The sequence below is a fragment of the Oncorhynchus tshawytscha genome, linkage group LG04 (assembly GCF_018296145.1).
Source record: "Oncorhynchus tshawytscha isolate Ot180627B linkage group LG04, Otsh_v2.0, whole genome shotgun sequence".
NCBI lineage: Eukaryota > Metazoa > Chordata > Actinopteri > Salmoniformes > Salmonidae > Oncorhynchus > Oncorhynchus tshawytscha.
Window position 1 is genome coordinate 31,400,943 of NC_056432.1, and position 27,075 is coordinate 31,428,017.

The 27,075-nt window shown below is 41.8% G+C and overlaps 1 protein-coding gene across 1 annotated transcript in view; it reads right to left on the minus strand.

Moving 5' to 3' along the window:
• The window catches only part of LOC112248516 (V-type proton ATPase 116 kDa subunit a2), a 31,186-nt gene extending 5,770 nt beyond the window's left edge, over nucleotides 1-25,416 (minus strand). The window contains exons 1-9 of the mRNA XM_024417616.2: nucleotides 24,335-25,416; nucleotides 22,841-22,919; nucleotides 7,478-7,575; nucleotides 7,142-7,279; nucleotides 6,701-6,798; nucleotides 6,478-6,604; nucleotides 6,196-6,278; nucleotides 5,934-6,027; nucleotides 540-752 (exon numbers count right to left, since the gene is read on the minus strand). Of these exons, the coding sequence (XP_024273384.1) occupies nucleotides 540-752; nucleotides 5,934-6,027; nucleotides 6,196-6,278; nucleotides 6,478-6,604; nucleotides 6,701-6,798; nucleotides 7,142-7,279; nucleotides 7,478-7,575; nucleotides 22,841-22,919; nucleotides 24,335-24,451 (1,047 nt within the window). The 5' untranslated portion in view covers nucleotides 24,452-25,416. The remainder of the gene's footprint in view (nucleotides 1-539; nucleotides 753-5,933; nucleotides 6,028-6,195; nucleotides 6,279-6,477; nucleotides 6,605-6,700; nucleotides 6,799-7,141; nucleotides 7,280-7,477; nucleotides 7,576-22,840; nucleotides 22,920-24,334) is intronic.
• Nucleotides 25,417-27,075: the final 1,659 nt, after the last annotated feature.

A 27,075-nucleotide genomic window follows, 5' to 3' on the forward strand; every position in this document is an offset into this window, starting at 1 on the left:
GCCATGTATTTAGAGTTGGGCAATTGAGGTTTCTGCATTATTATGCATTTACATGACACTATAACATTCTATGGCAGCCATGTTAGCGCCTCATTAACATTACAGTACATGGACAATAATGTCTAGAATAAGCATTATGAAGCATTTACATGACACTTCAAAATTCTATGGCAGCCATGTTATCGTGTATAAACATTACATGGGAATATTAAAATAATGCTATGTAACTGAATGTCTAGAATTATAACAATATTCACAATTCAAAAAGTTGGCCCAACTCTCTAAATACCTGGATCTGTCTTAAATGATCAGAGGTGGTCAAGATGAGAACAATTTCCCTTTTTCTACCACAACCAAAACCCCATTATTAAAGCAGGTCATGCTGACTGGGTGTGTGACTGTTGGTTTAGCCAAATACTGAACAAAGTGTAGTTAGAAGGTGGGGTCACAAACAATGACAATACAATCCAAAACAATAAAATAGTTAAGCCCAACGATGACATTACACAGGGAGCCATTGTAACAGGGAGCTGACTCACCGAGCCTTCCTCTAATGCCCTCCGCAGGATGGGCAGATCGTTGACAGGGCACCACACCTCGGCTATCAGACACTTGTTGGTGACGTCAAAGCTACACAGGTTGAGGATGTGGTAGATGGCCTTCATCTTCTTAACCTGGATGACCCAGGTGTAGACGGACTCAGAGGCCTTGTTCAAGACTTGTCTCAGGTAGTCCTCTGTCCTGTGGAGTACCTGGTGGAAGCCGGGGGTTGGGGTGGGGGGGTATTAGTATGACATTTGAACTAATGGGAGGGATTTCACATTCATTCAGAATATCAAAAGGGTGTGTAGAATTGACTTAGGCTCGTTGAGCGCAGCCTCCACTAAGTGCAAGGGCCCATAGCTTGTTTGGGTATTGAAGAAAAGGTATTTTTGGCACGAGACACAGTTGGGTAAATGATGAATGAATGTCTAAGAATGTTGTGTGAGGGCTAGTGAAAATGCAATGAACATGCCAGGGAGGGAATTTGAGTCTGTGTGCTTTAAGTTCTGGAATGTGCGTGTGTTCGCATGAGGGAGGAAGGGAGGAGGGAGACTCAGCCTTCAGTTGAGACCTCATGGAGATCACGTGCTGGGACCAGAGGTTAATTTAGTTCTTTTTTTCTTCAGAGGTAGAACTTCCAAAACGATTGATCTGAACAGTCTTCCAGACTGCAAGGCACAAGCAGAGTCAAGTGACCCCAGAGTGGTCACGCTCTGGCGCCTGAGTGAGAGCACTCTCCCTCTCGCTCCTAAACCTCTACCCCTCACACTCCATTCTGCTTCTTTCCAAGAAGTTATAATCTTCGCCGTAGCTGGAAACACGAGGTCCATTCTTTAAGGGATACTGTTTTAATGTCACCATTGGCCTGCATCTTTGTAGTGACTGTATATCTCAGTAGATGGGTAAAACTTTTAAAAAAGCAGACATTGAATATTGCTTTGAGCATGGTGAGATTTTGTGTCACTAGCCTACACACAAAACCCCATAATGTCAAAGTGGAATTATGTTTTTAGAAAGGTATACAAATTATTTAAAAAATTAAAAGCAGAGTCAGTAAGTATTCAACCGCTTTGTTATGGCAAGCATAAATAAGTTCAAGAGTAGAAATTTGCTTAACAAGTCACATAATAAGTTGCATGAACTCACTCTGTGTTTAATTATAGTGTTTAACATGATTTCTGAATGACTACCTCATCTCTGTACCCCACACATACAATTATCTGTAAGGTCCCTTAGTCAAGCAGTGAATTTCAAACACAGATACAACCACAAAGACCGATGAGGTTTTCCAATGCCTCGCAAAGAAGGGTACCTATTGGTAGATGGGTAAATATATATTTTTTTAAAGCAGACATTGCATATCCCTTTGAGCATGGTAATGTTATTAATTACACTTTGGATGGTGTATCAATATAAAGATGCATGCGCCCTTCCTAAATCAGCTGCTGGAGAGAAAGGAAACCACTCAGGGATTTCACCATGGGGCCAATGGTGACATTAAAACAGTTACAGAGTTTAATGGCTGTGATAGCAGAAAACTGAGGGTGGATCAGGCAAAGATCAACAACCAATTTGACAGATCTCTAAGAATTTTGAATAATGGGAAGAATAATGGGCAAATATCATACAATCAAGGTGTGAAAAGCTCTCAGAGACTTATGCAGGAAGACTTACAGCTGTAATCGATGCCAAAGGTGAATCTAACATGTATTAACTCAAGGGTGTGAATACTTACAGTACCATTCAAAAGTTTAGACACACCTAGTCATTCAAGGGTTTTTCTTTATTTTTACTATTTTCTACATTGTAGAATAATAGTGAAGAAATCAAAACTATAAAATAACACATATGGAATCATGTAGTAACCAAAAGAGTGTTAAACAAATAAAAATATATTTTATATTTGAGATTCTTCAAATAGCCACCCTTTTGCCTTGACAACTTTGCATACTCTTGGCACTCTCTCAACCACATTCATTAGGAATGCTTTTCCAACATTCTTGAAGGAGTTCCCACATATGCTGAGCACTTGTTGGCTGCTTTTCCTTCACACGGCGGTCCAACTCATTCCAAACCATCTCAATTGGGTTGAGGTCGGTTGATTGTGGAGGCCAGGTCATCTGATGCAGCACTCCATCACTCTCCTTCTTGGTCAAATAGCCCTTACACAGCCTGGAGGTGTGTTTTGGGTCATTGTCCTGTTGAAAAACAAATGATAGTCCCACTAAGCGCAAACCAGCTGGGATTGCGTATCGCTGCAGAATGATGTGGTAGCCAATCTGGTTAATTGTGCCTTGAATTCAAAATAAATCACTGACAGTGTCACCCGCAAAGCACCCCCGCACCATCACACCTCCTCCTCCTCCATGCTTCACAGTGGAAACCACATATGCAGAGATCATTAGTTCACCAATTCTGCGTCTCACAAAGACACGGCGGTTGGAACCAAAAATCTCAATTTTGGTCTCATCAGACCAATGTCCATTGCTCGTGTTTCTTGAACCAAGCAAGTGTCGTCTTCTTATTGTTGTCCTTTAGTAGTGGTTTCTTTGCAGTTAATTCGACCATGAAGGCCTGATTCACGCAGTCTCCTCTGAACAGTTGATGTTGAGATGTGTATGTTACTTGAACTCAAAGGCATTTATTTTGGCTGCAATCTGAGGTGCAGTTAACTCCAATGAACTTATCCTCTACAGCAGAGGTAACTCTGGGTCTTCCTTTCCTGTGGCGGTACTCACGAGAGCCAGTTTCATCATAGCAACTGCCAGTTTCATTTGTTTTTTGCGGATTGACTGACCTTCATGTCTTAAAGTAATTTCTCTTTGCTTATTTGCGGCTGTTCTTGCCATAATATGGACTTTGTCTTTCACTAAATTGGGCTATCTTCTAAATACCACCCCTACACTGTCACAATACAACTGATTGGCTCAAACATTAGGAAGGAAATCATTTCCACAAATTAACAAGGCAAACCTGTTAATTAAAATGCATTCCAGGTGACTACCTCATGAAGCTGGTTGAGAGAATGCCAAGAATGTGCAACGCTGTCAACATGGCAAAGGGTGGCTACTTTGAAGTGTCTCAAATATAAAATATATTTTGATTTGTTTAACACTTTTTAGGTTACTACATGATTCCATGTGTTATTTCATAGTTTTGATGTCTTATTCTACAATGTAGAAAATAGTAAAAATAAAGAAAAACCCTGGAATGAGTAGGTGTGTCCAAACTTTTGACTGGTACTGTATGTAGATGAGATATTTCTGTATTTCATTTTCAATAAATGTACAACAAATCTAAAAACATGTTTTTACTTTGTCATTATTGGGTAGTGTGTATAGATGGGTGAGGGTAACAAATCCATTTAATCCATTTTGGATTCAGACTGTAATAAAATGTGGAAGAAGTCAAGGGGTATACCGTTGAAGTCCGAAGTTTACATACACCTTAGCTAAATACCTTTAAACTCAGCTTTTCACAATTCCTGACAATTAATCCTAGTAAAAGTTCCCTGTCTTAGGTTAGTTAGGATCACCACTTTATTTTAAGAATGTGAAATGTCAGAATAATAGGAGAGAGAATTATTTATTTCAGCTTTTATTTCCATCACATTCCCAGTGGGTCAGAAGTTTACATACACTCAATTAGTATTTGTTAGCATTGCCTTTAAATTGTTTAACTTGGGTTAAACGTTTTGGGTAGCCTTCCACAAGCTTACCACAATAAGTTGGGTGAATTTTGGCTCATTCCTCCAGACAGAGCTGGTGTAACTGAGTCAGGTTTGTAGGCCTCTTTGCTCGCACACGCTTTTTCAGTTCTGCCCACAGATTTTCTAAAGGATTGAGATCAGGGCATTGTGAATATCTTGACTTTGTTGTCTTTAAGCCATTTTGCCACAAATTTGGAAGTATGCTTGGGGTCATTGTCCATTTGGAAGACCCATTTGCGACCAATCTTTGACTTCCTGACTGATGTCTTGAGATGTTGCGTCAATATATCCGCGTAATTTTCCTCCCTCATGATGCTATCTATTTTGTGATGTGCACCAGTCCCTCCTGCAGCAAAGTACCCCCACAACATGATGCTGCCACCCCCGTGCTTCAAGGTTGGGATGGTGTTCTTCGGCTTGCAAGCCTCCCCCTTCTTCCTCCAAACATAACGATGGTCATTATGACCAAACAGTTCTATTTTTGTTTCATCAGACCAGACGACATTTCTCCAAAAAGTAAGATCTTTGTCCCCATGTGCAGTTGCAAACCGTAGTCTGGCATTTTTATGGCGGTTTTAGAGCAGTGGCTTATTCCTTGCTGAGCGGCCTTTCAGGTTATGTCGATATAGGACTCGTTTTACTGTGGATATAGATACTTTTGCCCCTGTTTCCTCAAGCATCTTCACAAGGTCCTTTCATGTTGTTCCCACATATGACAGAACTCCTTCCTGAGCAGTATGACAGCTGCGTGGTCCCATGGTGTTTATACTTGCGTACTATTGTTTGTACAGATGAACGTGGTACCTTCAGGCGTTTGGAAATTGCTCCAAAGGATGAACCAGACTTGCTGAGGTCTACAATTTCTTTTCTGAGGCCTTGGCTGATTTCTTTTGATTTTCCTATGTCACGCAAAGAGGCACTGAGTTTGAAGGTAGGCATTGAAATACATCCACAGGTACACCTCCAATTGATTCAAATTATGTCAATTAGCCTATCAAGAAGCTTCTAAAGCCCTGACATCATTTTCTGGAATTTTCCAAGCTGTTGAAATGCACAGTCAACATAGTGTATGTAAACTTCTGACCCACTGGAATTGTGATACAGTGAATTATAAGTTAATTAATCTGTCTGTAAACAATTGTTGGAAAAATTACTTGTGTCATGCACAATGTAGATGTCCTAACCGACTTGCCAAAACTATAGTTTGTTTACAAGAAATTTGTGGAGTGGTTGAAAAAACGAGTTTTAATGACTCCAACCTAAGTGTATGTAAACTTCCGACTTCAACTGTAGGTAAAGAAATGTTGTGAAATAGCAGTTACAAATAGAAATCAAACTGGATGGACATCAGAAATAGAGGAATGACCAAAAACAGGACTAAAAAAAGAGGACTAAAATACTTTCTGAAGGCACTGTATTTCAACAGCTAAATTCAGCAGGAATAACACCTTAATCTGTTGATAGCTTATATTTTAAATAGCCAGTGTCGTTAGGGAGAGAACTCTGGAGTTAACCTTTTCTGGTTAAAGAATACATGGGTGTAATATTAAAAAGAAAACATCTGTATTTTTAATTGTACAAATTTGATAGTCAAAAAGTTATTTTCATTACTTAAAGACAAAACAAACTAAAAAAACATCACCCACTATGTTGTTGCTCACAAGGATTTTAGAGAGCTTACAGTGTGCAGGTCCTGGATGCGAGTCCTGAGTCCCTCCACAACATCATTCCTCTCCTCATTGCTGTTGGGGTATGGATACACGTGACAGTGGTAGCTGAGGGGCAAAAAGACAAGCTCCATGATGTTATCACATAGGTTAAAGCCACAGTCTTCAGAGCTTGTTGGGGGCAAGATAACAGGCCTAATGGTTTGACAGGGAATCACCTGAAAGTGTAACAGGTCTGAAAGTGTAACAGGTCAGTTGGAGAGGTGTTTTAATTACCAGTCACAGATCTTCTTGACTTTCTGTCCGATCTGCTCGCCCCAGTAAGAGATGAGGAAAACCACACTCTTAGTTGGCTCACCCTGCAATAACCAGAGAACAGGAAGCGGATTAGAATATAGACATGTTAAGGCTGAGGTGAGATGTTTTACCTCTCACAGGCCCAACAGGGATGCTGTTAAATTTAGCTATGTGGTAAGCAGTACCTTATTATTTTAACTCACACTCAACCATTTAGAAAAAGGCTAAGAATCTCTCTCAGGCATAACAACTTTGACCCACCGTGTCAGGGTCCTCCAAGTACTCGTCAATCTCAGAGTAGCTAAGGATGGTGTAGCCCTTACACACTCTCCACAGCATGCGCTCAAAGGCCTCTATTTTCCTTCTCTGAATCAGCCCTGATATAAACCTGCAGGAGTGAGGTTGAGATAAACAGGGTATTACAGTAAACAGGCACAAATACCCAAGTGTGTACAAATATATATGACTGCTGATAGCCCTTTACCCTAGTTTGGCCCCTAGTCGCTGCATGCTGCTGTAGTCCATCATGGAATCCTTTTCTAGGAAGGGGAACTCCTCATACTGGACCTGCGGGGGCTCACACTGTGAAACATAACCCCAGTGTGAGGACACACACAAAACACATACACCCCCATAACACATTGTTAGAAAAAGGGCAAGAATTTTCCCATGCATGAATGAATAAAAGACAAGCAGCAAGATTTTGGCTAGCCCCAGATGTATCCCCAAAACATCCTCTATAAAGAAAAAAAAGAGAAAAGAAAGCCTCAATGTTATGTGCAAAACCAAATCATGTGACCCTAAAATTTGCTCAGTCTCTTCATGAAGCAAATCAAAGCCATTGCAAGTGCTCTTAAGTCAAACTGAGGGGCAAAGTGTTGTACAGTGGTGGGATCCTGCTTTGTGGAGAAGCTGTTGGACCTACCTCTGCGCTGCGGTGCACAAAGTTGCGTGTGATGCGCAGCATGTGTGTATACTCTGTCAGCTCCAGGAGGTTCTTCTGTAGCTTCTCCTTATTCCTGGTCACCTCGCTCAGCTCCACCTCCAACCTCTGCAACTGCTCCTGGAGACAGCCATACATACAGAGAGTCAATAGCAATGGCAATGGCAATTCGGGCGGTGTCCCAAATGGCACCATATGTTCCATATATATAGTGCACTACTTAGGGAACATGTGGTGCCATTTGGGACGAAGTCAATACTTCATTCTTATGATAAAAGGATTTATAACGTTCTAGAGAGACAGGTAGGGTGCGCTAACCATTATAACTAGGACATGTTTGGGCAGGGGTGCAACCGGGTTCACTTCTCCCTCTGGAAGTGGGATGTCTGCCCTCTTGATTTCTCTTAGAAGGTACCCTGTCAAAGATGCAATGAAGTCTTAGTACACAACACACAGAGTCACTACATTTCAAACAATCCATTTGTTTCAAATAATACATGTATATCAATAAACTTAATCTGTTGTAATTTATACTGTGTTTTTCATCAAGCCCACACTAGGCCCAGGGCTAAGAGTCTCTTTAGCGCTAAGCGAGTGTTCACACTTGCACATTCTATAGTGGACTAGCACCAACCTTAGCCCAGGGCTAGCTGGCCCTGCTCCGCAGCAGGGTTAGCGCCAACTTTTCAGGGGTTAGCCTCAGAAACACAGTGCCAAAATATCCAGTGTTTTACGGGGTCAAGAACAACACGTAGAATATTCACTGTCAAATTGTATTTTTTATGGAGCACATTTTCTCCTCTCCTCAGTTCCTGACCGCATGTGCTGCTCTAGAAATAGAAAGAATGGAACGGGCGTACTCATTCAAGTCAATGATGGCATAATGGATGGACTGGCGGCCATTGAGAGTATACCCATAGGAGCAAAGCAGGAAGTAAAAGCAGGAAGTAAAAGCAGGAAGTAAAAGCAGGAAGTAAAAGCAGGAAGTAAAAGCAGGAAGTAAACGCAGGAAGTAAAAGCAGGAAGCAAAAGCAGGAGGAATACAAATCAATATGGGTCGTCACTAGTTAACACAGCCACAAAGTCCTAATTATTTCTAAACCCGGCTGGAGATTATGAATATGAAGTTGAACATTTTAGAAATGTCCCTTTAAAAAGGTAGACAGCGATATGATGCAGATGCAGAAAGTAAACTGCATAGTGGGTCAATTTCTTGAACAACAGAGCTTTGAAGCGCAAACCTCCACTTCTCAGCTGTTTTGGTGCCCTGGCTACCACGCTGTAACAGCGTGAAGCTGCGCAGACACTGTGTGTGACTGAGAGAGCAAAGTCTTACATCTCGCTCATCTCAATATCTACAGTGCTGCTCGTGGCTTCATTTTGCTGAATCTAACATCATTTGAATGGACATTCTTCATTACCATGGAATGTAGAACGTTTGCTACAACACCTTGATTGTTTCAGCAAGGAGCAAAAAAGTTTCATAAGAGTTAAGAGTCCATATTACCGCAGAAACGGACTCAACTGCATGAATGCCCAGCCGTCCAATCTTCAATAAAAAATAATGGTTATGGCGGTTATTTTATTTTCATGACGGTCTTCATAACCGTTGGTTTCACGGTTATATGGTAATTGTGCCAGCCCCAACAAATTTGTTGGGCCTTCCTCTTACACCACCTGGTATATAGAGGTCATGGTTGGCAGGGAGCTCGGCCCCAGTGATGTACTAGGCCGTACTCACCACCCTATGTAGCGCATTGCGGTCGGATGCCTTGCAGTGGCCATACCAAGCGGTGATGCAGCCAGTCAAGATGCTCTCAATGGTGCAGCTGTATAACTTTGAGGATGATGGCCCATGACAAATCTTTTCTGCCTCCTGAGGGGGGAAAGACGCTGTCGTGCCCTGTTCACAACTGTGTGGGTGTGTGGACAATGTCAATTCCTTAGTGATGTGAACACAGAGGAACTTGAAGCTCTCGACCCGCTCCACTACAGCCCAATCAATGTGGACGGGGGTGTGCTCGCCCTCCAGTTCCTGTAGTCCACGATCAGCTTCTCTGTCTGGCTGACAAGGTCTCGGACTTCCTCCCTATATTCTGCTTTATTGTCGATCAGTCCTACCACCGTTGTGTCGTCAGCAAACTTGGTGTTGGAGTCGTGTGCGGCTGCTCAGTCGTGGGTGAACAGGAGGGCACAAAGCACACACCCCCGAGGGGCCCCCGTGTTCAAGGTGTTCAATCCCAGGGTCCTGAGTTTGGAAGGGACTATGTTGTTGAATGCTGAGCTGTAGTCAATGAACAGCATTCTTACATAGGTATTCCTCTTGTCCAGATGGGATAGGGCAGTGTGCAGTGCGATTACATCATCCGTGGATCTATTGGGGCAGTATGCCAATTAGAGTGGGTCTAGGGTGTCGGGTAAGGTGGAGATGATATGATCCTTGACTAGCCTCTCAAAGCACTTCATGATGACAGAAGTGAGTGCCACGGGCGATAGTCATTTAGTTCAGTGACCTGCATCCATTTGCATTTACCCCATTGGACACAACATCCTGATTGATATTATTAATTATTTTCTATAATGAATATGAATAAAAATAATTTCACTCAAAATTGGACTTTTGCTTTGTTTCTATTACAAAGTATTTCATTGCCCTTTTAAGAGGACATTTCCCCTTTATAAGCTTTGTTGCACCGAAACCATTCTTAAAACTCAGGTTGTAAAACTGCATTTGTAAAACGATGCCACACCCGCAATTGAAGGAGTAGATGAATAAACGTGGTAGCAACGTAAAACTGGGATCCCCAACTTTTTTTTCAAACTACATTTGCCAAAACTGCTTTCATGGAAGTGTTGTGTATTGACTGCTAATCAGAATCGGACATGTTTCCCCTCTCATGGCTCTCGCAACTTGAATGTCCCTCGAGGAATATTTATCTCGCATAAAATACACAACAAGCTGACTAGGTAAATAGGTAAAAACTATTCTACTATGGGGTTGACTGATTTTGTTTTAATAACAACATTAGGCCTACATGGCAAAAATAGTAGCACTGGAAAGTTATATCCTGAGTGATAAAGTACAGGCTTTGAATTACTTTGCCAGCAGTTACAGTAGGCTACACACCGCTGTGAGTTGAGCGATACTGTGCTGCACATTAGGTTACAGTTCATGAGGAAATCAGTCAATTGAAATAAATGAATTAGCTCCTAATCTATGGATTTCACATGACTGGGAATACAGATATGAATCTGTTGATCACAGATACCTTAAAAGAAAAAAGAAATGGGCCTCAGGATCTCCTCACAATTCTGTGACCAGCAATTCTGTTCGTTGTCCATAGCTTATGCCTGCCCATACCGTAACCCCACCGCCACCATGGGGCACTCTGTTCACAACGGTGACATCAGCAAACCGCTCACCCACACAACGGGGTCATCATCTTGCTGAAACAGGCAAGGGAAAATTGTTGCCACAAAGTTGGAAGCACAGAATTGACTAGAATGTCATTGTATGCTGTAGCGTTAAGATGTTCTTCACTGGAACGAAGGGGCCAAGCCCGAACAATGAAAAACAGCCCCAAGACCATTCTTCCTTTACAGTTGGCACTATGCATTCGCGCAGGTATTGTTCTCCAAACCCAGATTCGTCCGTCGGACTGCTAGATGGTGAAGCGTGATTCCTCAATCCAGAGAACTCGTTTCCACTGCTCCTGAGTCCAGCGGAGGTGAGCTTTACACCACTCCAACTTGTGCTGACATTTCTTCCAGAGACAATTTGGAACTCGGTAGTGAGTGTTGCAACCGAGGAAAGACAGTTTTTACACGCTTCAGCACTCTGCGGCGCGGTTCTGTGAGCTTGTGTGGCCCACCACTTTGCGGCTGTGCCGTTGTTGCTCCTAGACGTTTCCACTTCACAATAACAGCACTTACAGTTGACCGGGGCAGCTCTAGCAGGGCAGAAATTTGACGAACTGACTTGTTGGAAAAGGTGGCATCCTATGACGGTGCCACGTTGCAAGTCACTGGAGATTTTCAGTACAGGACATTCTACTGCCAATGTTTGTTTATGGAGATAGCATGGCTGTGTGGTCGATTTTATACACCTGTCATCAATGGTTGTGGCTGAAAAGACATGCTTCCGTTAGTGTTAGGCTATGCCATCTCCAACCCCCACTGGAGTTGTTGAATGCAGATCTACACTGATCTCAAAAACGACCTCTCAAGAATCAATGATGGAAATCCATTGCAGTAGAGAACTTGAACCCGATTTGAACACTTTCCATGACTACACTGTACTTTATTCTTCACTTGGATCCCAATTAGCACCAAATGGAATATTTTTCCTATCTTTAATGTTAAGCAGTTGATGTTATTCTTTAACACAGATCCCCAAACAAATCAGGGGGAGGAAAATAAGTGTATTCAAATAGGACAAATCTTGGGGGTAGATGTTCATTCTCCTGGTTCTCAGTGATGCTCCCTCAGCGATCCTCTCCTGTGGTTCTCCCCAGTGAACAAAGGGACAGGATGTAGGTTATAACCCAGCTCGTCTTCTGTCTCTGCAATGTGTATTTATCTTCAAAATATTCTTATAGTTTAGATTTTTTCCCCTAGATCTGGGTGATCGCAGTTCAGTACTTTATCTGAATGTTTTACATCAGAGAAACAAAATGGTGCAGTTTGAGGTCATGTGGCTGAGGGTGATGCAGGCACTGGAGATGTGGGTGTGAGCAGGTGGGTCTGGGCAGGGTGATATCGCTGAGGTTTGTATGTTTTGCATTTCAAATATATATTGTAAAAGTATGTTTTCTTACACTGCGCTTTTGTTATTTTGGAGGTTAGAGAATAGGTTGTTTTATCTCCCTAATAAACGTTTATTTGACATGATTTGTGTGAACTGACTTGTTTTGTACTGTATTTACACCAGGGTAGTCAATCTTTCTAGATAGGTGCCCTAGTGTAAGTATGCTAATTTGAAATGAAAACCATCCAGAGCATAGATAAAGGAAACCAGTTTAGCAAATCATTCTAAAACCACAATAATGATGCCTATATACTAGATAAAGAATAAACAAATATTGTTTCATACACAAGTTTGTTGCCCACACAAACTTCCCTTATTTACATATGATTCATGTTTGGTTGTAGGCCACCCTCTTTCAACAACCTACAGAGTACTGAAATGTTTACACACATTCCCAGGAACCACTAAGTCTGACATGAGGGAAAGCTCCTTCCCCATTCAAAAGGTGTGCCAACTGCATCCTGTGTTGCGTGGTGATATCTCCTTGAAGTTGTAGCAGCTCAGCCGTTGTTGGTGGAGGCACATCATGGAGTCTTGGTTCATTTGATCTCAGGGTCATTCTTCTTGGTAGCACCAATTGAGAGCCCAGTCTTAACATTGCTCTCTGAAGTTCTGGGATGTAGGTTTAGTAGACCTCTGAAGTTGTCAATGCTTAGACACTTCACCTTCGAGACTTGTTATTGTAGAGTCTCCTGTAGCTGAAAGATAAAATGTTCTGTCTATAGAATTTCATTACTATAAAGTGCAGAACTGTAGTTGACACTTACATTAGTTGCCCTCCACATTCCATGAGGCTGGACGATGGTTACAAGTTCTACCAGAGGGAATGTAAACCATGTAAATGAGTATGTGGTTCTAGAATGACTCCAGCTCAGATGTAGACCTAGATCAGGGATGGGCAACTCCAGCCCCCAGGGGCTAATTGGTGCCCACACTTTCCCCCAGCCCTTTATTAAAAAAAAGAAATATGCTATCACACCTGATTAATTAAACTAATTGCATTCTAACCTGAAGACTATGATTAGTTGATTATTAAAGTCAGGTGTCAGCTGGGGCAAATGTGTGTCACCAATCAAGCCCTCAAGGACTGGAGTTACCCATCCCTGACCTAGAGATAATAAATTAAATAAAAACTAACATGCTCCATCAATCCCAATCTGAAATTCAATTTTACCATTTGACAACTGGGACAGAACTGCCTTTGATGATAAGCAATCTTATATTTCCAGGGTAAATACATCCAGTTTAGGATTAAATGATAATTGGAGGAGGCTACTAGGCATAACATAATTCATGTTTCCAGTCATTTAATATAAATGTCACAGTCCTATACATGTGTAGCTTTCGGGCTAGGACTGTCTACATCTCAGCCAGACAGCTCAAATGAGGAATAACATGGTCATATCTCTGTGCACTAAGCTAATCTATTGGGATAGTATGACATCATTACTCAAAGAAAATCCTGGGTAGTTAATTTTCCTAAACATCTTAGCCACATAGATGCCTAGCATTTGCAGATGTCTACTTAATTTTTAGTAGAAATATTATTGTTCTTGGCCAGCTAGGGGAAATACAAAGTTGGAACAGACATGACCAAAAACACTTTGCTAAAGCCCACTTCCCGATCTGATTCAATACTTGACAATGGTGGGGCTGGAAACACACTACACTTGGTAGGTGTTGATGTCGATTGCTCCCTGTTATAACTGAAAAAGCGGCAATATTTTTGTTGAAATATGTTTTCTACTTAGAGCTTTGTCGTCAAATGATGATCATGGCTATTCCGTGCCACTATTGTGAAGTAGCTGGTTAGCCAATCAGATGCACTGTTAAGATCACAGACAGAAATATAACAAGGTCAAGGATACATACAGTTAAAGTCGGAAGTTCACATACACTTAGGTTGGAGTCATTAAAACTCGTTTTTCAAACAATCCACAAATTTCTTGTTAACAAACTATAGTTTTGGTAATCGTTTAGGACATCTACTTTGTGCATGACAAGTCATTTCCCAAACAATTGTTTACAGACAGATTATTTCACTGTATCACAATTCCAGTGGGTCAGAAGTTTACATACACTAAGTTGACTGTGCCTTTAAACAGCTTGGAAAATTCCAGAAAATTGTGTCATGGCTTTAGAAGCTTCTGATAGACTAATTGACATCATTTGAGTAAATTGGAGGTGTACCTGTGGATGTATTTTAAGCCTACCTTCAAACTCTGTGCCTCTTTGCTTGACATCATGGGAAAAATCAGCCAAGACGTCAGAAAATAAATTGTAGACCTCCACAAGTCTGATTCATCCTTGGGAGCAATTTCCAAACACCTGAAGGTACCACGTTCATCTGTACAAACAATAGTACACAAGTATTAACACCATGTGACCACGCAGCCGTCAAACCGCTCAGGAAAGAGACGCGTTCTGTCTCCTAGAGTTGAACGTACTTTGATGTGAAAAGTGAAAATAAATCCCAGAACAGCAAAGGACCTTGTGAAGATGCTGGAGGAAACAGGTACAAAAGTATCTATATCCACAGTAAAACGAGTCCTATATCGACATAACCTGAAAGGCTGCTCAGCAAGGAAGACGCCACAGCTCCAAAACCGCTAGACTACGGATTGCAACTGCACATGGGGTAAAAGATCGTACTTTTTGGAGAAAAAGATTAAACAAAAATAGAACTGTTTGGTCATAATGACCATCGTTATATTTGGAGGAAGAAGGGGAAGGCTTGCAAGCCGAAGAAGACTATCCAAACCGTGAAGCACGGGGGTGGCAGCGTCATGTTGTGGGGGTGCTTTGCTGCAGGAGGGACTGGTGCACTTCATAAAATATATGGCATCATGAGGCTGGAAAAGTATGTGGATATATTGAAGCAACCTCTCAAGACATCAGTCAGGAAGTTAAAGCTTGGTCGCAAATAGGTCTTTCAAATGGACATTGACCCCAAGCATACTTCCAAAGTTGTGGCAAAATGGCTTAAGGACAACAATGTCAAGGTATTGGAGTGGCCATCACAAAGCCCTGATCTCAATCCTATAGAAAATTTGTGGGGAGAAATGAAAAAGCGTGTGCGATCAAGGAGGCCTACAAACCTGACTCAGTTACACCAGCTCTGTCAGGAGGAATGGGCCAAAATTCACCCAAATTATTGTGGGAAGCTTCTGGAAGGCTACCCGAAACATTTAACCCAAGTTAAACAATTTAAAGGCAATGCTAACAAATACTAATTGAGTGCATGTCAACTTCTGACCTATTGGGAATGTGAAAGAAATAAAAGCTGAAATAAATCACTTTCTATTATTCTGACAACCACTTTATTTTAAGAATGTGAACTATCCTAACTGACCTAAGACAGGGAATTTTTATTAGGATTAAAATGTCAGGAATTGTGAAAAACTGAGTTTAAATGTATTTGGCTAAGGTGTATGTAAACTCCCAACTTCAACCGTATAGCTAGCTACAACTAAATAGCGAAGCAATAGTCTAAATTAAAATGAAACAAACCCATGCCTGTTGCAGTCAGCTAGCTAACAACAACAACCCAAACAAGTAATCCATAGTAGCTATAACACCCACTTCCATATTTACAACTAAAATGCAACACATCACTTTATATCTAGCTAGCAAGATAGCTACATTGGCTAACGTATGTCTTACCTTTTCAGCAGGTCAGTTTTGAATCCCTTCGCTAGCAAGTGCTCTCCACTTTGAACACAAATAGGAGGTTCAGTCTCGACTCTTGTCTTGGCCCGGGCGCAATCATTTTTGCCTTTTCGCCTGTTGGCTCTTAAGTTCAGTTTCTTTTAGAGGTTGACCGATTAATCGGAATGGCTGATAACTTGAAATCGGCCCTAATTTTTCATAACAATCGGTAATCGGCATTTCCACGAGGAGACTGCGTAGCAGGCTGACTACCTGTTATGCGAGTGCAGCAAGGAGCCACGGTAAGGTGCTAGCTATCATTAAACTTATCTTATAAAAAAAACTCAACATAATCACTAGTTAACTACACATGGTTGATGATGATATTACTAGTTTATCGAGCTTGTCCTGCGTTGCATTTAATCGATGTGGTGCCTGTTAATTTATCATTGAATCACAGCCTACTTCGCCAAACGGGTGATTTAACAAGCACATTCGCGACAAAAGCGCTGTCATTGCACCAATGTGTACCGAACCATAAACATCAACACCTTTCTTAAAATCAAAACACAAGTATATATTTCTAAACCTGCATATTTAGTTAATATTGCCTACTAACATGAATTTCTTTTAACTAGGGAAATTGTGTCACTTCTCTTGCATTCTGTGCAACAGAGTTAGGGTATATGCAGCAGTTTGGGCAGCCTGGCTCGTTGCAAACTGTGTCAAGACTATTTCTTCCTAACAAAGACAGTCAATTTAGCCAAACGGGGGATGATTTAACAAAAGCTCATTTGTGAAAAAAGCACAATCGCTGCACGAATGTACCTAACCATAAACATCAATGCCTTAAAATCAATACACAGAAGAATATTTTTTTAAACCTGCATAATTCAGTTAAAATAAATTAATGTTAGCAGGCAACATTACCTAGGGAAATTGTGTCACTTCTCTTGCGTTCATTGCACGCAGAGTCAGGGTGTATGCAACAGTTTGGGCCACCTGGCTCATTGCGAACTAATCTGCCAGAGTTTTACATAATTATGACATAACATTGAAGGTGGTGCAATGTAACAGCAATATTTAGACTTATGGATGCCACCTGTTTGATAAAATACAAAAACGGTTCCGTATTTCACTGAAAGAATAAAAGTTTTGTTTTAGAAATGATAGTTTCTGGATTTGGCCATATTAATGACCTTGGCTCGTATTTCTGTGTGTTATTATATTATAATTAAGTCTATGATTTGATAGCGCAGTCTGACTGAGCGGTGGTAGGCAGCAGCAGGCTCGTAAGCATTCATTCAAACAGCACTTTCCTGCATTTGCCAGCAGCTCTTCACAATGCTTCAAGCATTGCGCTGTTTATGACTTCAAGCCTATCAACTCCTGAGATTAGACTGGCAATACTAAAGTACCTATTAGAACATACAAATTCAAAAAGGTATATGAAATACAAATGGTATAGAGAGAAATAGTCCTATAATAACTACAACCTAAAACTTCTTACCTGGGAATATTGAAGACTCATGTAAAAAGGAACCACCAGCTTTCATAGGTTCTCATGTTCTGAGCAAGGAACTTGAACGTTAGCTTTTTTACATGGCACATATTGCACTTTTACTTTCTTCTCCAACACTTTTGGTACATTATTTAAACCAAATTGAACATGTTTCATTATTTATTTGAGACTAAATTGATGTATTATATTAAGTTAAAATAAATGTTAATTCAGTATTGTTGTAATTGTCATTATTACAAATATATATTAAAAATGTTTTAATTTTAATTTTAAATTGGCCGATTTAAAATCGGTACCGGCTTTTTTAGTCCTCCCCCCCAAAAAAGTATCGGCGTTGAAAAATCATAATCGGTCGAACTCTAGTTTCTTTATGTTAGATGGGGTCTGAACTGCTGGGACAAGTTGTGTGCTACCTGTATCTGCCATATGGGCATCAAAGTTCCATTCATATCTCAGTCTGATCTGGCACTGCCTCCGGAAACTCGTAATTCATTATATGCAGTCGTAAATCTTTCCAGACAGGGAAATTGAATACAGCAGTTTTCAGGTAGGCTGGAAGCGCAATATTGTTACTGTTGAAATCACATTGGATGATCACTAGCAATTTAAGAGCTTTAGAACATAATTGTTTTTTTAAAGACAAAGTAACATATTGCAGCTTTAAAATACTGACTTTAAAAATACAAGTACTTGGAAAAGCCACTCAATTACAGTAATGAGAATAGTTTGTTACTTTCCACCTCTGGTCAAGTGTTGCATTCGTCTGTTAGTCCAGGGCTTTGGGATACAAATGTGAATCCTTAGTCCAGGGTTAAAGCTTAGCCCAAGGTTAACAAATGCTTATGTGAACACGGGATAAGCTATCCCAGAGCCAGTCTTAAGGCCCTTTCAGGACATTTTTGTGAACTCAGAGCAGTTCACTTAATTTTTTGGGTAGTGTGAACTCAGACCCCTCAAAAGAGCACCCGAAGCGAACTGAACGGTGACCATCGAGAGGTGGTCTGAGTTTGGTTTGCTTGAATTCCGCAGTCCGGTTTCCTTTTTTTAGGACAATGTGAATGCAAAGCTCCCCAGGTTTGCTGGTCATTATTCCCGCACCACACACTAGACTACTGTAACACCGTTTTCCCTGGCATAAACCCTCACATTGGTGCCACAAATGAGAAAATGTGCAGGTTCACAGAAAAAAAAGTGCCGTTTTTGGATATTGATTAGCGATTGTCAATGACGCACAGAAATTCCAAAATATGTGGAGTTCTTAGTTTAGATTATTTGTTTGCAATATGTGACATATAGACTAAGATAACTTCATAAGATGTTTATTGCTTGTGGGGTTTGAATAGTGTGATTAGACAATATAGTTGGTGAGAATCACAACATATGGTACATAATCTATTGTAGCGCTACCTTGGGCATACAATTGTCAAATTACAGCATTATTTATTCTGCAGTTATTCTATTGCTATTTATTCTGTTACCAATAAAATGGACATGTTAATAGTATCTTCTGATTACAGCGCAATCGGAAAGTATTCAGACCCCTTGACTTTTTCCACACCTTGTTACGTTACAGCCTTATTCTAAAATTGATTACATTGTCTGTCCCCCCCCCCATCAATCCACACACAACACCTGATAATGACAAAGCAAAACCAGGGTATACATTTATGCAAATTTAAAGAAAAATACAAAACTGAAATATCACATTTACATAAGTATTCAGACCGTTTGCTCAGTACTTTGTTGAAGCACCTTAGGCAGCGATTAATGCCTTGCGTCATACCCAAGAAGAGTCTACAAGCTTGGCGCACCTGTATTTGGGGAGTTTCTCCTGTTCTTCTCTTCAGATCCTCTCAAGCCCTGTCAGGTTGGATGAGGAGCATCACTGCACATCTATTTACAGGTCTCTCCAGAGATGTTCAAATCCAGGCTCTGGCTGGGCCACTCAAGGACATTCAGAGACTTGTCCCGAAGCCAGTCCTGTATCGTCTTGGCTGTGTGCTTAGGGTTGTTGTCATGTTGGAAGGTGAACCTTTGCCCCAGTCGGGGGTCCGGAGCACTCTGGAGCAGGTTTTCATCAAGGATCTCTCTGTACTTTGCTCTATTTATCTTTCCCTCGATCCTAACCAGTCTCCCTGTCCCTGCCACTGAAAAACATCCCTACAACAGGATGCTGCCACCACTATGCTTCACCATAGGGATGGTGCCAGGTTTCCTCTAGACGTGATGCTTGGCATTCAGGCCTAAGAGTTCAATCTTTGTTTCATCAGACCAAAGAATCTTGTTCCTCCTGGTCTGAAAGTCTTTAGGTGCCTTTTGGCAAACTCCAAGCAGGCTTTAATGTGTCTTTTACTTCTGGCCACTATCATAAAGGCCTGATTGGTAGAGTGCTGCAGAGATGGTTTTCCTTCTGGAAGATTCTCCCATCTCCAGAGAAACTCTAGAGCTCTGTCAGAGTGACCATTTGGCTCTTGGCCACCTCCCTGACCAAGGCCCTTCTCCCTTGATTGTGCAGTTTGGCCGGGCAGCCAGCTCTAGGAAGAGTCTTGGTAGTTCCAAACATCCATTTAAGAATGATGGAGGCCACTGTTTTTGGGGAGCTTTAATGCTGCAGACATTTTTTGGTACCCTTCCCCAGATCTGTGCCTCAACACAATCCTGTCTCGGAGCAATACAGACAATTCCTTCGACCTCATGGCTTGGTTTTTGCTCTGATATAGACTTTTTTTTATATATAGATAGGTGTGTGCTGTTACAAATCATGTCCAATCAATTGAATTTTCCACAGGTGGACTCCAATCAAGTTGTAGAAACATCTCAAAGATGATAAATGGAAACAGGATGCTTCTGAGCTCAATTTTGAGGCTGATAGCAAAGGGTCTGAATATTTATGTAAATAAGATATTTCCATTTTTAATACATTTGTTAAAATACAAATAACTTTCTCATTATGGGGTATTGTGCGTAGACTGAGGAATTTATTTGATCCATTTTAGAATAAGGCTGTAACGTAACAAAATGTGGAAAAAGTCAAGGGGTCTGAAAACTTTCACAATGCACTGCATCTAGCCTGCACCAGGCTAAACATGTCTAAACATGTTTTTTCTTTTTTCTTATTTCACCTTCATTTAACCAGGTAGGCTAGTTGAGAACAAGTTCTCATTTACAACTGCGACCTGGCCAAGATAAAGCATAGCAGTGTGAACAGACAACAGAGTTACACATGGAGTAAACAATAAACAAGTCAATAACACAGTAGGGAAAAAAAGTCTATATACATTGTGTGCAAAAGGCATGAAGAGGTAGGCGAATAATTACAATTTAGCAGATTAACACTGGAGTGATAAATGATCAGATGGTCATGTGCAGGTAGAGATACTGGTGTGCAAAAGAGCAGAAAAGTAAATAAATAAAAACAGTATGGGGATGAGGTAGGTAAATTGGGTGGGCTGTTTACCGATGGACTATGTACAGCTGCAGCGATCGGTTAGCTGCTCAGATAGCAGATGTTTAAAGTTGGTAAGGGAGATAAGTCTCCAACTTCAGCGATTTTTGCAATTCGTTCCAGTCACAGGCAGCAGAGAACTTGAAGGCGGCCAAATGAGGTGTTTGCTTTAGGGATGATCAGTGAGATACACCTGCTGGAGCGCGTGCTATGGGTGGGTTTTGCCATCGTCACCAGTGAACTGAGATAAGGCGCAGCTTTACCTAGCATGGACTTGTAGATGACCTGGAGCCAGTGGGTCTGGCGACGAATATGTAGCGAGGACCAGCCGACTAGAGCATACAGGTCGCAGTGGTGGGTGGTATAAGGTGCTTTAGTAACAAAAGGATGGCACTGTGATAAACTGCATCCAGATTGCTGAGTAGAGTATTGGAAGCTATTTTGTAGATGACGTCGCCGAAGTCGAGGATCGGTAGGATAGTCAGTTTTACTAGGGTAAGTTTGGCGGCGTGAGTGAAGGAGGTTTTGTTGCGGAATAGAAAACCGTCTAGATTTGATTTTAGATTGGAGATGTTTGATATGAGTCTGGAAGGAGAGTTTACAGTCTAGCCAGACACCTAGGTACTTATAGATGTCCACATATTCTAGGTCGGAACCATCCAGGGTGGTGATGCTAGTCAGGCGTGCGGGTGCAGGCAGCGAACGGTTGAAAAGCATGCATTTGGTTTTACTAGCGTTTAAGAGCAGTTGGAGGCCACGGAAGGAGTGTTGTATGGCATTGAAGCTCGTTTGGAGGTTAGATAGCACAGTGTCCAAGGACGGGCCGGAAGTATACAGAATGGTGTCGTCTGCGTAGAGGTGGATCAGGGAATCGCCCGCAGCAAGAGCAACATCATTGATATATACAGAGAAAAGAGTCGGCCCGAGAATTGAACCCTGTGGCACCCCCATAGAGACTGCCAGAGGACCGAACAACATGCCCTTCGATTTGACACACTGAACTCTATCTGAGAAGTAGTTGGTGAACAAGGCAAGGCAGTCATTAGAAAAACTGAGGCTACTGAGTCTGCCGATAAGAATATGGTGATTGACTGAGTCGAAAGCCTTGGCCAGGTCGATGAAGACGGCTGCACAGTACTGTCTTTTATCGATGGCGGTTATGATATCGTTTAGGACCTTGAGCGTGGCTGAGGCGCACCCGTGACCGGCTCGGAAACCAGATTGCACAGCGGAGAAGGTACAGTGGGATTCGAGATGGTCAGTGATCTGTTTGTTGACTAGGCTTTCGAAGACCTTAGATAGGCAGGGCATGATGGATATAGGTCTGTAACAGTTTGGGTCCAGGGTGTTTCCCCCTTTGAAGAGGGGGATGACTGCGGCAGCTTTCCAATCCTTGCGGATCTCAGACGATATGAAAGAGGTTGAACAGGCTGGTAATAGGGGTTGTGACAATGGCAGCGGATAGTTTCAGAAATAGAGGGTCCAGATTGTCAAGACCAGCTAATTTGTACGGGTCCAGGTTTTGCAGCTCTTTCAGAACATCTGCTATCTGGATTTGGGTAAATGAGAAGCTGGGGAGGCTTGGGCGAGTAGCTCCGGGGGGGGGGAGCTGTTGGCCGAGTTTGGAGTAGCCAGGAGGAAGGCATGGCCAGCCGTTTAGAAATGCTTATTGATGTTAGCAATGTGAAAGCAAAGAGGACTCTGTCCACAAAATAGGTGAAGTGAACTGGCAAAATAGTTGAGTCCTCATTCAAATGCAAGGGCAGTGTGAATACAAAGAGAACAGTTATTTTGCTTCACTTTTTCTTTACCCCAGAGTTCACTTTAAAGAGAACTGAGATTGTTTTTTTTAAAGAGGACTATATGTGAAAACACCCTTTGTCCGGTGCTAAGGACAGCCCGGGGCTAAGGACAGCGCAGTGTTTAAAGTCCTCACGAGTCAAATGTACTCTGCCTCACACTTATCCTTTCCTTTCAGGAGCTCACATTTCTGAGAAACTCACCCCAACGCTCCTTGTCCTTTCCTTTTTTGGGGACCTATATTTAATCACCAAGCATTGGCCTCAAATTAAGCCTGAGTTTAGCTGCCTTGGATGAGACTCATTGGCCAGATCAGTGTATCTCATAACTTTACCATGACCATGGAGACTGGGATTTACACAGTAACTAACTAAGTGTGAATGTTGTTGAGTTATTCAGGAGTGAATCATGCCCATCATCACTTTTATTAGAGATGTAACTGACCGGTTTTATCCTTACCTAAAATTCTCTCCATCTCCTCACATCTTTTTAACTCAGTGACAAACTTCCGCTGGAATAGATTCACGCTGGGGTTGAGCTGAAACAGTAAGAGCAGAGCCACATTGTTACTTTCACCACAAACACACACCTGTCTGAGCAGATTGACTGGATTTTGCAAATTATCGTCAACATTCCACATTATACTCTACAGCAGTGGTCACCAACCGGTCGATCGTGATCGACTGATCGTTCTCCAAGACATTTCTGTTAAAAACACAACGATAACGCCATTTGCGGTCCTATTTTTTTGTATTCGTTTCACGCTGTTGGCGGTAGGTGCACTTGATTCAGCAGCCCTAGCAACAGGAAGTCAACTTTCCCATTTTGAACCATTTCATGTGTCTGAAGGTAGAACTCTGCGTACCCAGCAGGCACAGTGAGCAAATCAAGTGCACCTATAGGCCTACCACTGGCCAATCAGATAGGCCAGATCACCGCGTCTGCAAAGTTTCCTCGAGCAATAGACTGTAAAAAGAAGCCTGGAACATGCAATGTTGATGCTGTGAGATTTCAAAACTTAAAACCATGACTGGCGACTCAACGAATACAAAAGAGCTACTGTTTGTAAGTTCATATTTAAATTGTTATTCAGCACTGTGTTCAACACATTTATAAGCCACCAGCATTGCAGCTGCAATGAATGAGTATAGCAAAGTGTTCCGATAAGCTTGTTTTATTATTAGCGACTTGTGTATTTTGAAATACCAAGAAATATTTCACTTTCTCTGGTCATAGGAGTAACAACATCAGCTGGAAGACTGTGTCCCATTTTCTGGAGAGTCAGGGTGTTAAGCCTCACGCTGTTCCCTCACTCAGTCCAGTAAAAAAGAAAATAACATTATGCTTACTTAGCTGTGCCTCACAAGTAATACAACAAATTATATATTACCTGCGTAATCATAACTCAATTGTTTAAATCATTTTTAAATTATCTGGAGGAGAACAGCACCAGTACAAATCTAGCATAGCCAATATGCAGTGATAATGTATTGGGCATTTGGCATAATTAAAAAACCTCATTACTAGAAAGCTGTTTTTAATTGGTTATTGTTGCCTCGGCTTACGTTTTTTAAGTCATGTTTAAAAACAATCTGAGCAGTAGATCTCTGCTTGAATTTAGCCTCAAAGTGGTCTTGCCTCGGGAAAGGTGTGTGACCACTGCTCTACAGGGCAAGTTGCAACGAATGAAAACAAACTGGTCCAGACTCCTCACAAGAACCTGTTAAAGCAAGCAATCTACTGTACTCAATATGGTTAGACTTGACGTGTTATATAAGCCATCTTGTGTCAGGTCTTGTGTTAAGGAAACCCATGGGCAACATTCTACATTCCTGCTCATGTCTGACAGTGACAGCTCACAATACAACAGCACCAAAGAGAGAATAACTTTTCAATTTGTTTCAATACAGCTGTGCTAGTTAGATGACAGTTTATTTGGGGATCAATACTTACGTCTCTGAATTCCACCATACCCATTTCTCCCAGTTCGCTGATGCAGTCGTATGCTGATCCAGACTGCAGAAACAGCTGGGTCAAACACATCTCTTCACTTCGGAACAACGAGCCCATCTTGACAGCCTGCGCTTCTCCTCACACAAGACAACCGGCTCGCTAGTTTTAGCTAATCTTAGTCACGAGCACAAACCACTTCCCTGGGTAGGCTTAGCGGACGAACAATCTCACCGGCGAGCTCCGGCGTCTTAGAAGTAGCTAGCTGGCAAGCAAGCTAGCAGCTAGCTGGCTGGCTAGCAAACTACCGGTGCATTCACTTCAACACCGTGTCAATCTTTGGCCCATCAGTGACGTCTTAAGTCCAGTGAGTCTCAAAAAGGACCTGTCGAAGTCATCTTGCTGTAACCATATTAACGTGGCTATCGATTTAGCGAACCAGAAGGTCCACTCTGTCACTAGCTAGCGTTAGATGGTTCAGTAAACTCTCTTCTCAATCAAGTTGTGGTAACGTTAGCTAGCTTCTGACAGTACAAACGTTCCGGTAGATAACTATTACTATAAGCACATTTTAGAAACTTCAAATAAGACAAACTTGCTTTAAATACTCATGCGCCCATTGATATGGAGCTTGTGTGCAAGTTATGCCGCGTTCAAAACAACTTGGAAATCTCCGACTTCAGTGCGTTCAAGACGACTGGTAACTCGGGGGGAAAAAAGGAGCTCCGACTTGACCCAACCATCATCCAACTCCGCAAGTCTTCTTCTTTTGAGTTTAACATCGGTTGGCATCCAATATGTTGCATTACCGCCTTCAACTGGACCATAATATAAATATATTATACTTTGTGAAACAAAATGGGAAAAGGAAAAACTAAACTAAAAAAATATATAATAAAAAAACACCCTACCAACTAACTCTACACTCATTAAAAGTCCACAACCTCATTCCACTACTTTGACCCTATCTGCTCCTGCACCATGCCAACGGCCTGGGAGAACGGGACACCGCCACTCAACACATCCTGTAACTCTTCTGAAGTCAAATCTCTCGTATGCCAAAATACATCTCTGCAGCTGGCACCACAACATCTATTTTCTCTGATAACCATTGCTATGAACGCTAAGAAGCCAACCTTACTGAAGCATACAGTACCAGTCAAAAGTTTGGACACACCTACTCATTCAATGGTTTTTCTTTATTTGTATTATTTTCTACATTGTAGAATAATAGTGAAGACATCAAAACAATAAAATAACATATGGAACCATGTAGTAACCAAAAAAGTGTTAAACAAATCAAAATATATTTTATATTTGAGATTCTTCAAAGTAGCCACCCTTTGTCTTAGCTCCCGAGTGATGCAGCGGTCTAAGGCACTGCATCTCAGTGCTAGAGGTGTCACTACAGACCCTGGTTTGATCCTGGGCTGTATCACAACCGGCCGTGATCGGGAGTCCCATAGGGCGGTGCACAATTGGCCCAGCGTTGTCCGGGTAAGGGGAGGGTTTGGTCGGGGTAGGGAGTCATTGTAAGATAAGAATTTGTTCTTAACTGACTTGCCTAGATAAATAAAGGTTAAATACTCTTGGCATTCTCTCAACCAGCTTCATGACGTCGTGACCTGGAATGCATTTCAACTAACAGGTGTGCCTTGTTAAAAGTTCAATTGTGGAAATTCTTTCCTTCTTAATGTGTTTGAGCCAATCAGTTGTGTTGTGACAAGGTAGGGGTGGTATACAGCAGATAGCCCTATTTGTTAAAAGACCAAGTCCATATTATGGCAAGAACAGCTCGAATAAGCAAAGAGAAACGGCAGTCCACCATTACTTTAAGACATGAAGGTCAGTCAATCCGGACCGCCACAGGAAAGGAAGACGCAGAGTTACCTCTGCTGCAGAGGATAAGTTCATTAGAGTTATCAACCTCAAAAATTGCAGCCCAAATAAATGCTTCGAAGAGTATACAAGTAACAGACACATCTTCACATCAACTGTTGAGGAGACTGCGTCAATCAGGCCTTCATGGTCGAATTGCTGCAAAGAAAACCACTAAAGGACACCAATAAGAAGAGAGAAGAGACTTGTTGGGCCAAGAAACACGAGTAATGGACATTAGACCGGTGGAAATCTTTGAGATTTTTTGTTCCAACCGCCGTGTCTTTGTGAGATGCAGAGTAGGTGAACGGATGATCTCCGCATGTGTGGTTCCCACCGTGAAGCAAGGAGGATGAGGTGTGATGGTGTGGGTGTGCTTAGCTGGTGACACTGTTGTGATTTATTTCGAATTATGTTGGGGTGGTATGCAAATTGGAGTGGGTTTCTGGGATAATGGTGTTGATGTGAGCCACGACCAGCCTTTCAAAGCACTTTATGGCTACAGACGTGAGTGCTACAGGTCGGTAGTCATTTAGGCAGGTTACCTTAATGTTCTTGGGCAAAGGGACTGTGGTGGTCTGCTTAAAACATGTTGGTATTACAGACGCGGACAGGGCGAGATTGAAAATGTTAGTGAAGACACTTGTCAGTTGGTCAGTGCATGCAGTGCAAGCGAGCATAGAAGTAGTTTAGCTTGTCTGTTAGTTAAAGTTAAAGTAGTTAAAGTTGAAAGGGTTTGATCAACCAGTCAGCCAGGGTAAGGGAATCTGGCTCTCCATCCTGGCTTTGTGTATTGCTGTGATCTAACAGAGGTAGAAGAGGAAGGTCAAACATTCTACAGAGAGACATGGATCCTTCTCATTTGT